Below are 13,522 nucleotides of genomic sequence, written 5' to 3'. Positions count from 1 at the left end.
TAGTTGTTACTGTGTTAACCACAACCAACATCATGGAACTCTGTTTAGGTGTCACTGTGTTAACCACAACCAACATGATAGATCTCTGTTTAGTTGTTACTGTGTTAACCACAACCAACATCATGGATCTCTGTTTAGTTGTCACTGTGTTAACCACAACCAACATGATGGATCTCTGTTTAGTTGTCACTGTGTTAACCACAACCAACATGTTGGATCTCTGTTTAGTTGTCACTGTGTTAACCACAACCAACATGTTGGATCTCTGTTTAGTTGTCACTGTGTTAACCACAACCAACATGTTGGATCTCTGTTTAGTTGTCACTGTGTTAACCACAACCAACATGATGGATCTCTGTTTAGGTGTCACTGTGTTAACCACAACCAACATGATGGATCTCTGTTTAGTTGTCACTGTGTTAAACACAACCAACATGTTGGATCTCTGTTTAGTTGTCACTGTGTTAACCACAACCAACATGTTGGATCTCTGTTTAGTTGTCACTGTGTTAATCACAACTAACATCCTGGATCTCTGTTTAGGTGTCACTGTGTTAATCACAACCAACATGCTGGATCTCTGTTTAGTTGTTACTGTGTTAACCACAACCAACATCATGGATCTCTGTTTAGGTGTCACTGTGTTAACCACAACCAACATGATAGATCTCTGTTTAGTTGTCACTGTGTTAACCACAACCAACATGTTGGATCTCTGTTTAGTTGTCACTGTGTTAACCACAACCAACATGTTGGATCTCTGTTTAGTTGTCACTGTGTTAACCACAACCAACATGTTGGATCTCTGTTTAGTTGTCACTGTGTTAATCACAACTAACATCCTGGATCTCTGTTTAGGTGTCATTGTGTTAACCACAACCAACATGCTGGATCTCTGTTTAGTTGTTACTGTGTTAACCACAACCAACATCATGGATCTCTGTTTAGGTGTCACTGTGTTAACCACAACCAACATGATAGATCTCTGTTTAGTTGTCACTGTGTTAACCACAACCAACATGTTGGATCTCTGTTTAGTTGTCACTGTGTTAACCACAACCAACATGTTGGATCTCTGTTTAGTTGTCACTGTGTTAACCACAACCAACATGTTGGATCTCTGTTTAGGGGTCAGTGCTCTAAAATGAGTCTCTCTGGGGAGAGAGAGGAGGTGGGCCCTGCCTCTAAAATGAGTCTCTCTGGGGCGAGAGAGGAGGGGGGCCTTGCCTCTAAAATGCATAACTCTGAGGGACATGACACCAAAGCTAAGAGGTAAGATGGCCATTTATAAAGAATTTATCGAGTTCATTCAAAAAATAAATAGCTATCTTAAGATGAAACACTATATATCCATTGTTCATCAGGAATGGAATGTTCGTATCCTGTATATTTGAATGTGATATGGGTTGTCTCACCTAAAAAAGCACTTACTGTAAATCACTCTGGATAAGAGCATCTGCTAAATCAGGGGTTCTCAATCCGGGGTCTGGGGAGGTACTGCAGGGGTTCTCAATCCGGGGTCTGAGGAGGTACTGCAGGGGTTCTCAATCCGGGGTCTGGGGAGGTACTGCAGGGGTTCTCAATCCGGGGTCTGATGATGTACTGCAGGGGTTCTCAATCCGGGGTCTGGGGAGGTACTGCAGGGGTTCTCAATCTGGGGTCTGTGGAGGTACTGCAGGGGTTCTCAATCTGGAGTCTGTGGAGGTACTGCAGGGGTTCTCAATCCGGGGTCTGTGGAGGTACTGCAGGGGTTCTCAATCCGGGGTCTGCGGAAGGTACTGCAGGGGTTCCACGGCACCCTGACTGTACTCGTTGCAATGTCAGACATTTGATAGAATTTTTACATGACACGACCACTTTGCCTGCTCTTAATTATTGCCTAGTATAGTAGAATGCGTATTTTTTTAAACCAATTCTGATGGCTGTTACCGTTATATCAACACACTCTTCACACCCGTTTAACAACTCTAAATATCTTTGGAATAGAAGGCATCAAGTCCCTTGCCAATAATGTTGCCCACAACGTTGCATACAATGTTCATTTTCATTGATCACATATTACACCCTAGATGCCTTCAAATGCCCAATTTATATCCATGCCCAGTTTAGGATTATTATTTAACAACATGTAGATAATTAAATAACAACATGATGTTGTGCTCCAAAGGGAGAACTTGAAATAACATGATGTAGATAATTAAATAATCAGAAGAACAACGTGTTTATTATTATACACTCTATGTGTTTAGAAAATAAGGTTCCTTAAGGAATAATCATATATTTTAGTGTTCATTGAAGAAGAACCTCTAGAGTTCTGATCAACAAAAGGTTCATGTTTTGAGGATGTGAACCCAGCAGCCCTCCAGTGGTCAGATCAATTCCACCTGTTTTTTCCAGCGCCCGGCCCGGGATTCGAACCAGCCACCTTTCGGTCACAGCGCCAACTCCAACCTGAGTTAATCTTCAGAAATAAGCATGAGTTAATCTGCCAAAATGAAGACAAAATGCTATGCAGTTATACATAATTATTATACATAACTCATTGCCAAAAGCACAAGACATACTGTTGCATGTTGGTCTATATTATTTATGGGTTGATCACATAGAAATATAAAAACATTATTTTTAACTACTGCAAAGCAATTACATATGGAACAGGAACCACTGACTCACTGCATTATTCTATAGTATTATCAAGACACCTGCTGTTAACTCTTAACTACTTAGGACACCTGCTGTTAACTCTTAACTACTTAGGACAGCTGCTGTTAACTCTTAACTACATAGGACACCTGCTGTTAACTCTTAACTACTTAGGACAGCTGCTGTTAACTCTTAACTACTTAGGACAGCTGCTGTTAACTCTTAACTACTTAGGACAGCTGCTGTTAACTCTTAACTACTTAGGACACCTGCTGTTAACTCTTAACTACTTAGGACAGCTGCTGTTAACTCTTAACTACTTAGGACACCTGCTGTTAACTCTTAACTACTTAGGACACCTGCTGTTAACTCTTAACTACTTAGGACAGCTGCTGTTAACTCTTAACTACATAGGACAGCTCACGAGGAGTCCTAAATATCTGCCGACTAGGTGGGTAGGTAATTTAGGTAATGGGTAGGTAACTAGGTCATTTATACCCATAAGTGTAAAATGTCTTTATTCTCAGCACTTATACGACCAATGTTCTACTCTGAGACACTTTGTGGGTATGGACCCAGATCTCAACATATTGTTATAAAACAACTGAATGTTTGATCTCAAAATGTTGTTGTAATTTAAAAAAAAATGTTTGTTTAACATAATAATAATAAATGAATATTACTAATGTAACCCACTGTAAAGACTGGGTTTAGTTGATTGTGTTGCACTGCTCATGTCCGCGTTCTGGAACTGTCCGCGTCCCCGTACAGAACTGTCCGCGTCCCCGTACAGAACTGTCCGCGTCCACGTTCGGTGTGGCGCCAAGCCGGTTACGCGCAGAGTGGACTGAGGTGATCTTGGGGAATAACGACGGAGTTTGTTACAGTGTTGAAACACCGAAGTTTATTGTTCAATTAGCTTTTTTCTTTACGGTCAGGGACAGTATGAGTGTAGCCAGATCCTTTTCACTCTCTATCCTTGTTTCATTTTGTGTTTCACCGGATTCATCATCGAGACGAGGGACAGAAACGACCTGCTAGCCAGTCGGTACAGCTCGGTAAGCTAGCTATCTACTCTACCAGCAGCATCCTAGTTATCCTAGCTAGTCGGTACAGCTCGATAATCACTAGTCAGAACCTCAACCTCAATAGACATTCATTATAAAAATCATGTTAATATCTGATATTGTGAGTAAACAACCTCGAGAGTGCGTCTTCCAGCCCTCCAATAAATTACATAATTCAACCCTCCCGGTTAGTAAATTTACCTCAACATCCCCCGGAGAAGGCAGAGTAACGACACCAGCCTTTTAGCGGAGCTGACAGACTGACTACAACGCTCGCGACGCTAAATTAATTTAGTTATTAAAAATGACACACTGCTCGCGCGTTAACTAACGTCTGGAAGTCAGTTCTATTTGTGAAACTCTTCTTATGTTTCCCCATCTGAGCTCAGAGTAGATGAGAGATGTAATGTTTGTCTCTGTTGTGTTGAAGTCCAATCAAGCAGGAGAGACCAGCCTCCCCTGTTCCCAGCTGTGTGTCCATGAAGAGTGACCAGTCTATGGATCATCCTATGAAGTTTGGAGAGGGAGACTTTTCTACTGAACCAAGGTAAGAAGAACTCATGGGTCCTGGTCAGTGAGTTAAACAACACTGTCTCTAGTCATTTCTCCTCTCCCACTTTCCCATTTATTGTTGTTGTTTTCATAATCCATAGGCTAATCATTTTGTCTATTTGCATAGTCCTAAAACAAACACAACATTCCCTCCCTCCCTGTGTGTGTGTTTGTGTGTGTGTGTGTGTGTGCACTCCCTGGATGAGGAGTGGTAATCTCTATCCTGATTTTCTAGTCACTTTTACCTCTACCTACATGTACATATTATCTCAATTATAGCCTCATTATTACCTCAACTACCTGGTACCCTGCACATTGACTCAGTACTGGTACTCCTTATAGTCTCATTATTACCTCAACTACCTGGTACCCTGCACATTGACTCAGTACTGGTTCTCCTTATAGTCTCATTATTACCTCAACTACCTGGTACCCTGCACATTGACTCAGTACTGGTTCTCCTTATAGTCTCATTATTACCTCAACTACCTGGTACCCTGCACATTGACTCAGTACTGGTTCTCCTTATAGTCTCATTATTACCTCAACTACCTGGTACCCTGCACATTGACTCAGTACTGGTACTCCTTTATAGTCTCATTATTACCTCAACTACCTGGTACCCTGCACATTGACTCAGTACTGGTTCTCCTTATAGTCTCATTATTACCTCAAATACCTGGTACCCTGCACATTGACTCAGTACTGGTTCTCCTTATAGTCTCATTATTACCTCAACTACCTGGTACCCCTGGACATTGACTCAGTACTGGTACTCCTTATAGTCTCATTATTACCTCAACTACCTGGTACCCTGCACATTGACTCAGTACTGGTACTCCTTATAGTCTCATTATTACCTCAACTACCTGGTACTGTCTATGAACAGAGTATACTGTTCCCAGCTGTCTGTCTATGAACAGAGTATACTGTTCCCCTGTCTATGAACAGAGTATACTGTTCCCCTGTCTGTCTATGAACAGAGTATACTGTTCCCCTGTCTGTCTATGAACAGAGTATACTGTTCCCCTGTCTGTCTATGAACAGAGTATACTGTTCCCAGCTGTCTGTCTATGAACAGAGTATACTGTTCCCCTGTCTATGAACAGGGTATACTGTTCCCAGCTGTCTGTCTATGAACAGAGTATACTGTTCCCCTGTCTGTGAACAGAGTATACTGTTCCCCTGTCTGTCTATGAACAGAGTATACTGTTCCCAGCTGTCTGTCTGTGAACAGTGACTTCTCCATGGATCGTCCTGTTAATTCCAGTGGTGGATCAAAATGTCTCTCTCTCTCCTTTATCTCTGTAGTGGATGGTCTACTCTGTTAGAGGATCAGTATCTCTCTCCTTTATCTCTGTAGTGGATGGTCTAGTCTGTTAGAGGATTAGTATCTCTCTCTCTCCTTTATCTCTGTAGTGGATGGTCTACTCTGTTAGAGGATCAGTATCTCTCTCTCTCCTTTATCTCTGTAGTGGATGGTCTACTCTGTTAGAGGATTAGTATCTCTCTCCTTTATCTCTGTAGTGGATGGCCTACTATGTTAGAGGATCAGTATCTCTCTCTCTCCTTTATCTCTGTAGTGGATGGTCTACTCTGTTAGAGGATTAGTATCTCCCTCCTTTATCTCTGTAGTGGATGGTCTTCTCTGTTAGAGGATCAGTATCTCTCTCTCTCCTTTATCTCTGTAGTGGATGGTCTACTCTGTTAGAGGATCAGTATCTCTCTCTCTCTCTCTCCTTTATCTCTGTAGTGGATGGCCTACTCTGTTAGAGGATCAGTATCTCTCTCTCTCTCCTTTATCTCTGTAGTGGATGGCCTACTTTTTAGAGGATTCGTATCTCTCTCCTTTATCTCTGTAGTGGATGGTCTACTCTGTTAGAGGATCAGTATCTCTCTCTCTCTCTCCTTTATCTCTGTAGTGGATGGCCTACTCTGTTAGAGGATCAGTATCTCTCTCTCTCTCCTTTATCTCTGTAGTGGATGGTCTACTCTGTTAGAGGATCAGTATCTCTCTCCTTTATCTCTGTAGTGGATGGTCTACTCTGTTAGAGGATCAGTATCTCTCTCCTTTATCTCTGTAGTGGATGGTCTACTCTAGAGGATCAGTATCTCTCTCTCTCCTTTATCTCTGTAGTGGATGGTCTACTCTGTTAGAGGATCAGTATCTCTCTCCTTTATCTCTGTAGTGGATGGTCTACTCTGTTAGAGGATCAGTATCTCTCTCCTTTATCTCTGTAGTGGATGGCCTACTCTGTTAGAGGATCAGTATCTCTCTCTCCTTTATCTCTGTAGTGGATGGTCTACTCTGTTAGAGGATCAGTATCTCTCTCCTTTATCTCTGTAGTGGATGGTCTACTCTGTTAGAGGATCAGTATCTCTCTCCTTTATCTCTGTAGTGGATGGTCTACTCTGTTAGAGGATCAGTATCTCTCTCTCTCCTTTATCTCTGTAGTGGATGGTCTACTCTGTTAGAGGATCAGTATCTCTCTCCTTTATCTCTGTAGTGGTTGGTCTACTCTGTTAGAGGATTAGTATCTCTCTCTCTCCTTTATCTCTGTAGTGGATGGTCTACTCTGTTAGAGGATCAGTATCTCTCTTTCTCCTTTATCTCTGTAGTGGATGGCCTACTTTTTAGAGGATTCGTATCTCTCTCCTTTATCTCTGTAGTGGATGGTCTACTCTGTTAGAGGATCAGTATCTCTCTTTCTCCTTTATCTCTGTAGTGGATTGTCTACTCTGTTAGAGGATCAGTATCTCTCTCCTTTATCTCTGTAGTGGATGGTCTACTCTGTTAGAGGATCAGTATCCCTCTCTCTCCTTTATCTCTGTAGTGGATGGTCTACTCTGTTAGAGGATCAGTATCTCTCTCCTTTATCTCTGTAGTGGATGGTCTACTCTGTTAGAGGATCAGTATCTCTCTCCTTTATCTCTGTAGTGGATGTTCTACTCTGTTAGAGGATCAGTATCTCTCTCTCTCTCTCCTTTATCTCTGTAGTGGATGGTCTACTCTGTTAGAGGATCAGTAACTCTCTCCTTTATCTATGTAGTGGATGGTCTACTCTGTTAGAGGATCAGTATCTCTCTCTCTCCTTTATCTCTGTAGTGGATGGTCTTCTCTGTTAGAGGATCAGTATCTCTCTCTCTCTCTCCTTTATCTCTGTAGTGGATGGTCTACTCTATTAGAGGATTAGTATCTCTCTCCTTTATCTCTGTAGTGGATGGTCTACTCTGTTAGAGGATCAGCATCTCTCTCTCTCCTTTATCTCTGTAGTGGATGGTCTACTCTGTTAGAGGATCAGTATCTCTCTCTCTCTCCTTTATCTCTGTAGTGGATGGTCTACTCTGTTAGTGGATCAGTATCTCTCTCCTTTATCTCTGTAGTGGATGGTCTACTCTGTTAGAGGATCAGTATCTCTCTCTCCTTTGTCTCTGTAGTGGATGGTCTACTCTGTTAGAGGATCAGTATCTCTCTCCTTTATCTCTGTAGTGGATGGTCTACTCTGTTAGAGGATCAGTATCTCTCTCTCTCCTTTATCTCTGTAGTGGATGGTCTACTCTGTTAGAGGATCAGTATCTCTCTCTCTCCTTTATCTCTGTAGTGGATGGTCTACTCTGTTAGAGGATCAGTATCTCTCTCTCTCCTTTATCTCTGTAGTGGATGGTCTACTCTGTTAGAGGATCAGTATCTCCCTCCTTTATCTCTGTAGTGGATGGCCTACTCTGTTAGAGGATCAGTATCTCTCTCCTTTATCTCTGTAGTGGATGGCCTACTCTGTTAGAGGATCAGTATCTCTCTCTCCTTTATCTCTGTAGTGGATGGTCTACTCTGTTAGAGGATCAGTATCTCTCTCCTTTATCTCTGTAGTGGATGGTCTACTCTGTTAGAGGATCAGTATCTCTCTCTCTCCTTTATCTCTGTAGTGGATGGTCTACTCTGTTAGAGGATCAGTATCTCTCTCTCTCCTTTATCTCTGTAGTGGATGGTCTACTCTGTTAGAGGATCAGTATCTCTCTCCTTTATCTCTGTAGTGGATGGTCTACTCTGTTAGAGGATCAGTATCTCTCTCCTTTATCTCTGTAGTGGATGGTCTACTCTGTTAGAGGATCAGTATCTCTCTCCTTTATCTCTGTAGTGGATGGTCTACTCTGTTAGAGGATCAGTATCTCTCTCCTTTATCTCTGTAGTGGATGGTCTACTCTGTTAGAGGATCAGTATCTCTCTCCTTTATCTCTGTAGTGGATGGTCTACTCTGTTAGAGGATCAGTATCTCTCTCCTTTATCTCTGTAGTGGATGGTCTACTCTGTTAGAGGATCAGTATCTCTCTCTCTCCTTTATCTCTGTAGTGGATGGTCTACTCTGTTAGAGGATCAGTATCTCTCTCCTTTATCTCTGTAGTGGTTGGTCTACTCTGTTAGAGGATTAGTATCTCTCTCTCTCCTTTATCTCTGTAGTGGATGGTCTACTCTGTTAGAGGATCAGTATCTCTCTTTCTCCTTTATCTCTGTAGTGGATGGCCTACTTTTTAGAGGATTCGTATCTCTCTCCTTTATCTCTGTAGTGGATGGTCTACTCTGTTAGAGGATCAGTATCTCTCTTTCTCCTTTATCTCTGTAGTGGATGGTCTACTCTGTTAGAGGATCAGTATCTCTCTCCTTTATCTCTAGTGGTTGGTCTACTCTGTTAGAGGATTAGTATCTCTCTCTCTCCTTTATCTCTGTAGTGGATGGTCTACTCTGTTAGAGGATCAGTATCTCTCTCTCTCTATCTCTGTAGTGGATTGTCTACTCTGTTAGAGGATCAGTATCTCTCTCCTTTATCTCTGTAGTGGATGGTCTACTCTGTTAGAGGATCAGTATCCCTCTCTCTCCTTTATCTCTGTAGTGGATGGTCTACTCTGTTAGAGGATCAGTATCTCTCTCCTTTATCTCTGTAGTGGATGGTCTACTCTGTTAGAGGATCAGTATCTCTCTCCTTTATCTCTGTAGTGGATGTTCTACTCTGTTAGAGGATCAGTATCTCTCTCTCTCTCTCCTTTATCTCTGTAGTGGATGGTCTACTCTATTAGAGGATTAGTATCTCTCTCCTTTATCTCTGTAGTGGATGGTCTACTCTGTTAGAGGATCAGCATCTCTCTCTCTCCTTTATCTCTGTAGTGGATGGTCTACTCTGTTAGAGGATCAGTATCTCTCTCTCTCCTTTATCTCTGTAGTGGATGGTCTACTCTGTTAGTGGATCAGTATCTCTCTCCTTTATCTCTGTAGTGGATGGTCTACTCTGTTAGAGGATCAGTATCTCTCTCTCCTTTGTCTCTGTAGTGGATGGTCTACTCTGTTAGAGGATCAGTATCTCTCTCCTTTATCTCTGTAGTGGATGGTCTACTCTGTTAGAGGATCAGTATCTCTCTCTCTCCTTTATCTCTGTAGTGGATGGTCTACTCTGTTAGAGGATCAGTATCTCTCTCTCTCCTTTATCTCTGTAGTGGATGGTCTACTCTGTTAGAGGATCAGTATCTCTCTCTCTCCTTTATCTCTGTAGTGGATGGTCTACTCTGTTAGAGGATCAGTATCTCCCTCCTTTATCTCTGTAGTGGATGGCCTACTCTGTTAGAGGATCAGTATCTCTCTCCTTTATCTCTGTAGTGGATGGCCTACTCTGTTAGAGGATCAGTATCTCTCTCTCTCCTTTATCTCTGTAGTGGATGGTCTACTCTGTTAGAGGATCAGTATCTCTCTCTCTCCTTTATCTCTGTAGTGGATGGTCTACTCTGTTAGAGGATCAGTATCTCTCTCTCTCCTTTATCTCTGTAGTGGATGGTCTACTCTGTTAGAGGATCAGTATCTCTCTCCTTTATCTCTGTAGTGGATGGTCTACTCTGTTAGAGGATCAGTATCTCTCTCTCTCCTTTATCTCTGTAGTGGATGGTCTACTCTGTTAGAGGATCAGTATCTCTCTCTCTCCTTTATCTCTGTAGTGGATGGTCTACTCTGTTAGAGGATCAGTATCTCTCTCTCTCCTTTATCTCTGTAGTGGATGGTCTACTCTGTTAGAGGATCAGTATCTCTCTCCTTTATCTCTGTAGTGGATGGTCTACTCTGTTAGAGGATCAGTATCTCTCTCCTTTATCTCTGTAGTGGATGGTCTACTCTGTTAGAGGATCAGTATCTCTCTCCTTTATCTCTGTAGTGGATGGTCTACTCTGTTAGAGGATCAGTATCTCTCTCCTTTATCTCTGTAGTGGATGGTCTACTCTGTTAGAGGATCAGTATCTCTCTCCTTTATCTCTGTAGTGGATGGTCTACTCTGTTAGAGGATCAGTATATCTCTCTCTCCTTTATCTCTGTAGTGGATGGTCTACTCTGTTAGAGGATCAGTATATCTCTCTCCTTTATCTCTGTAGTGGATGGTCTACTCTGCCAGAGGATCAGTCCAGGTGTGCAGTGTGTCAGCAGGTGCTGAGGGATCCAGTCTCTATCACCTGTGGACACCGGTTCTGCAGACAGTGCATCACCAGATACTGGGAGAAACCTGCTCCTTCAGGAGACTATGACTGTCCTCGGTGTAGAAAGAGATCCAGAACACGTCCTGTACTACAGCACCTGAGTGAACCCAATGATGCAAGAGGCTCTGACTACAGTAAGGACACTTGCTGACCTGTGCTAAGTCAATACCTCAATATGATTAAGAGTTAACTACAATAATATGAGATAATATAACTTACTGTAGTTGTGAAGGCCCACTTCATCCTGTTAACGAATGTGTCTGATACACATCCTTTTCCTCTTCCTTGTAGTGGATGACAGCCTGCAGAGAGCTGTAGTAAACCATGAAGACAGTCTGCAGAGAGCTGTAGTAAACCATAAAGACAGTCTGATAAGGAGATATGAATGTGTGATAGAAGGCATCGAAACAGCAGGGACTCAAACTCCCCTTAACAGGATTTACACAGAGCTCTACATCACAGAAGGAGAGAGTGAAGGGGTTAACGATGAACATGAGGTGTGGCATCTAGAGACAGCATCCAGGACACCAACCTCACATGACACAGCAATCCACTGCAATGACCTCTTTAAACCCTTACCTGGCCAAGAGAGAAGCATCAGAACTGTGCTGACGAAGGGCATCGCTGGCATCGGAAAAACTGTCTCTGTGCAGAAGTTCATCCTAGACTGGGCTGAAGGGAAGGCTAATCAAGATGTGGAGATCATATTTGTGCTTCCTTTCCGGGAGCTGAACTTGATCAAAGATCGCCAGTACAGTCTTCTCAGACTTTTAAATGACTTCCACACAGAACTAGACAAAGGCAATGCAAAGAAACTCGCTGCCTGTAAAGCTATGTTCATCTTGGATGGTTTGGATGAAAGCAGATTTCCATTGGATTTCCAGCACAATGAAAAGGTGTCTGATGTCACCCAGACATCATCTCTTGATGTTCTGATGACAAATCTCATCAAGGGAAATCTGCTTCCCTCTGCTCTCCTATGGATAACCTCCCGACCAGCAGCAACCAATCAGATACCACCTCAGTGTGTTGACCAATTGACAGAGGTACGAGGGTTCAATGACCCACAGAAGGAGGAGTACTTCAGGAAGAGATTCAGTGATGAGGACCTGGCCAGCAGAATCATCTCACACATAAAGACATCAAGGAGCCTCCACATCATGTGCCACATTCCAGTCTTCTGTTGGATTTCTGCAATAGTCCTTGAACACATGTTGAGTACAGACAAGATGAGAGAGATGCCCACGACTCTGACTGAGATGTCCATACACTTCCTGCTCATTCAGACCAGCCTGAAGAACCAGAAGTATCATGGAAGAGATGAGATGGATCAAGAGGAGCTCATGGAGTCAGATAAGGACATTCTTCTGAAGCTGGGGAAGCTGGCGTTTGAAAATCTGGAGAAGGGTAATCTGATGTTCTACGAAGAAGACCTGAAAGAGGCTGGCCTTGATGTCAAAGAAGCTTCAGTGTACTCAGGAGTGTGCACACAAATCTTTAAAGAAGAGTCTGTGTTGTTTCAGAGAGTGGTGTACTGCTTTGTTCATCTGAGCATTCAGGAGTTTCTCTCAGCTGTCTACATGTACCATTGTTACACAACCAGGAACATGGATGCACTGAAGCCCTTCCTCAAGAGAAAGTCTAGAGGTGCGTCTGAAGAGAGAACCTTGGATGAGCTGCTGAAGAGTACCGTGGATAAAGCCTTGGAGAGTAAGAATGGACACCTGGACCTTTTTGTCCGCTTCCTTCATGGCATGTCACTGGCAGCCAATCAGAAACTCCTACGAGGTCTGGTGACACAGACAGAAAGCAGTCCAGAGAGCGTCAAGAAAACAATCCGATCCCTGAAGGTGATGCAGAGGAAGAACATCTCCCCTGAGAGGTGCATCAATCTCTTCCACTGTCTGATAGAGATGAAAGACCATTCAGTACAGAAAGTAATCCAAGAGTACTTGAGGTCAGAGAACAGATCCAAAAACCTCTCCCTTGCTCAGTGTTCAGCGCTGGCCTACATGCTGCAGATATCAGAGGAGGTTCTGGATGTGTTTGACCTGAAGGAATACAAGACATCAGAGGAGGGTCGTAGGAGACTGCTCCCAGCTGTTAGAGGCTGCAGGAAAGCTCTGTAAGTATTCATGTAAATATCGCACACCAAAATAAATTGTAGTTACAGCTGAATTTTCATTGGCTGACTGGCTCTGTAAGTAGTCATGTGACCATCCCTCTGACCAAACTTTACTGTATGTAGGAACAATAGTATTTTCATTGGCTGAATAAACTTTCTATCAGCTGAAAACTCTCTAACTATATTATAAACTGATCAGAAGAGTTGTAGCATTGAACAATGAATGCACGATATACACATTATTTGAGCACTGCTAACAGTGTAAGCAGGGAAAGCTAAGCAAAATATTTTAATACAACCTGTCTATCATTGTATTTCTTCTGTGTTGGCAGACTCACTGGCTGTAAACTCACAGACACATCCTGTGAAGTGTTGGCCTCAGTTCTCAGTTCAAACCCCTCACCCCTGAGAGAGCTGGACCTGAGTAACAATGACCTGAAGGATTCAGGAGTGAAGCTGCTCTCTGCTGGACTGGGGAATCCCCACTGTAAACTGGAGACTCTGAGGTCAGTATTCCTGTAGTTGGTCAACAAGTGATAACTGTTCACCAGATCCACATGTGTTTACCAGACACACATAGTCCACACCATATGTGTTTGGACAGTGAAGCTTACAGTTTTAAATGTGGTGC

At 42.8% G+C, this 13,522-nt stretch overlaps 1 protein-coding gene across 1 annotated transcript; it reads left to right on the top strand.

Moving 5' to 3' along the window:
- The first annotated feature begins 1,134 nt into the window (after nucleotides 1-1,134).
- Nucleotides 1,135-12,895, top strand: LOC116373393 (NLR family CARD domain-containing protein 3-like). Its single transcript, XM_031821937.1, has 4 exons — nucleotides 1,135-1,272; nucleotides 4,141-4,257; nucleotides 10,665-10,900; nucleotides 11,058-12,895. The coding sequence occupies exons 1-4, from the start codon at nucleotides 1,145-1,147 to the stop codon at nucleotides 12,893-12,895; spliced, it is 2,319 nt and encodes a 772-aa protein (XP_031677797.1). The 5' UTR covers nucleotides 1,135-1,144.
- The last annotated feature ends 627 nt before the right edge of the window (nucleotides 12,896-13,522 follow it).

The sequence above is a fragment of the Oncorhynchus kisutch genome, unplaced genomic scaffold, assembly GCF_002021735.2.
Source record: "Oncorhynchus kisutch isolate 150728-3 unplaced genomic scaffold, Okis_V2 scaffold4034, whole genome shotgun sequence".
NCBI lineage: Eukaryota > Metazoa > Chordata > Actinopteri > Salmoniformes > Salmonidae > Oncorhynchus > Oncorhynchus kisutch.
Note: the sequence above shows the minus strand (reverse complement) of the source record. Positions and strands in the feature narration are given on the sequence as shown.

Coding starts and splice junctions, on each gene's coding strand:
- LOC116373393 (XM_031821937.1), top strand. CDS start 1,145: ATGAGTCTCTCTGGGGAGAGAGAGGAGGTGGGCCCTGCCTCTAAAATG. Junction 4,258..10,664: donor GACTTTTCTACTGAACCAAG/GTAAGAAGAACT, acceptor TTATCTCTGTAG/TGGATGGTCTACTCTGCCAG. Junction 10,901..11,057: donor TGCAAGAGGCTCTGACTACA/GTAAGGACACTT, acceptor TCTTCCTTGTAG/TGGATGACAGCCTGCAGAGA.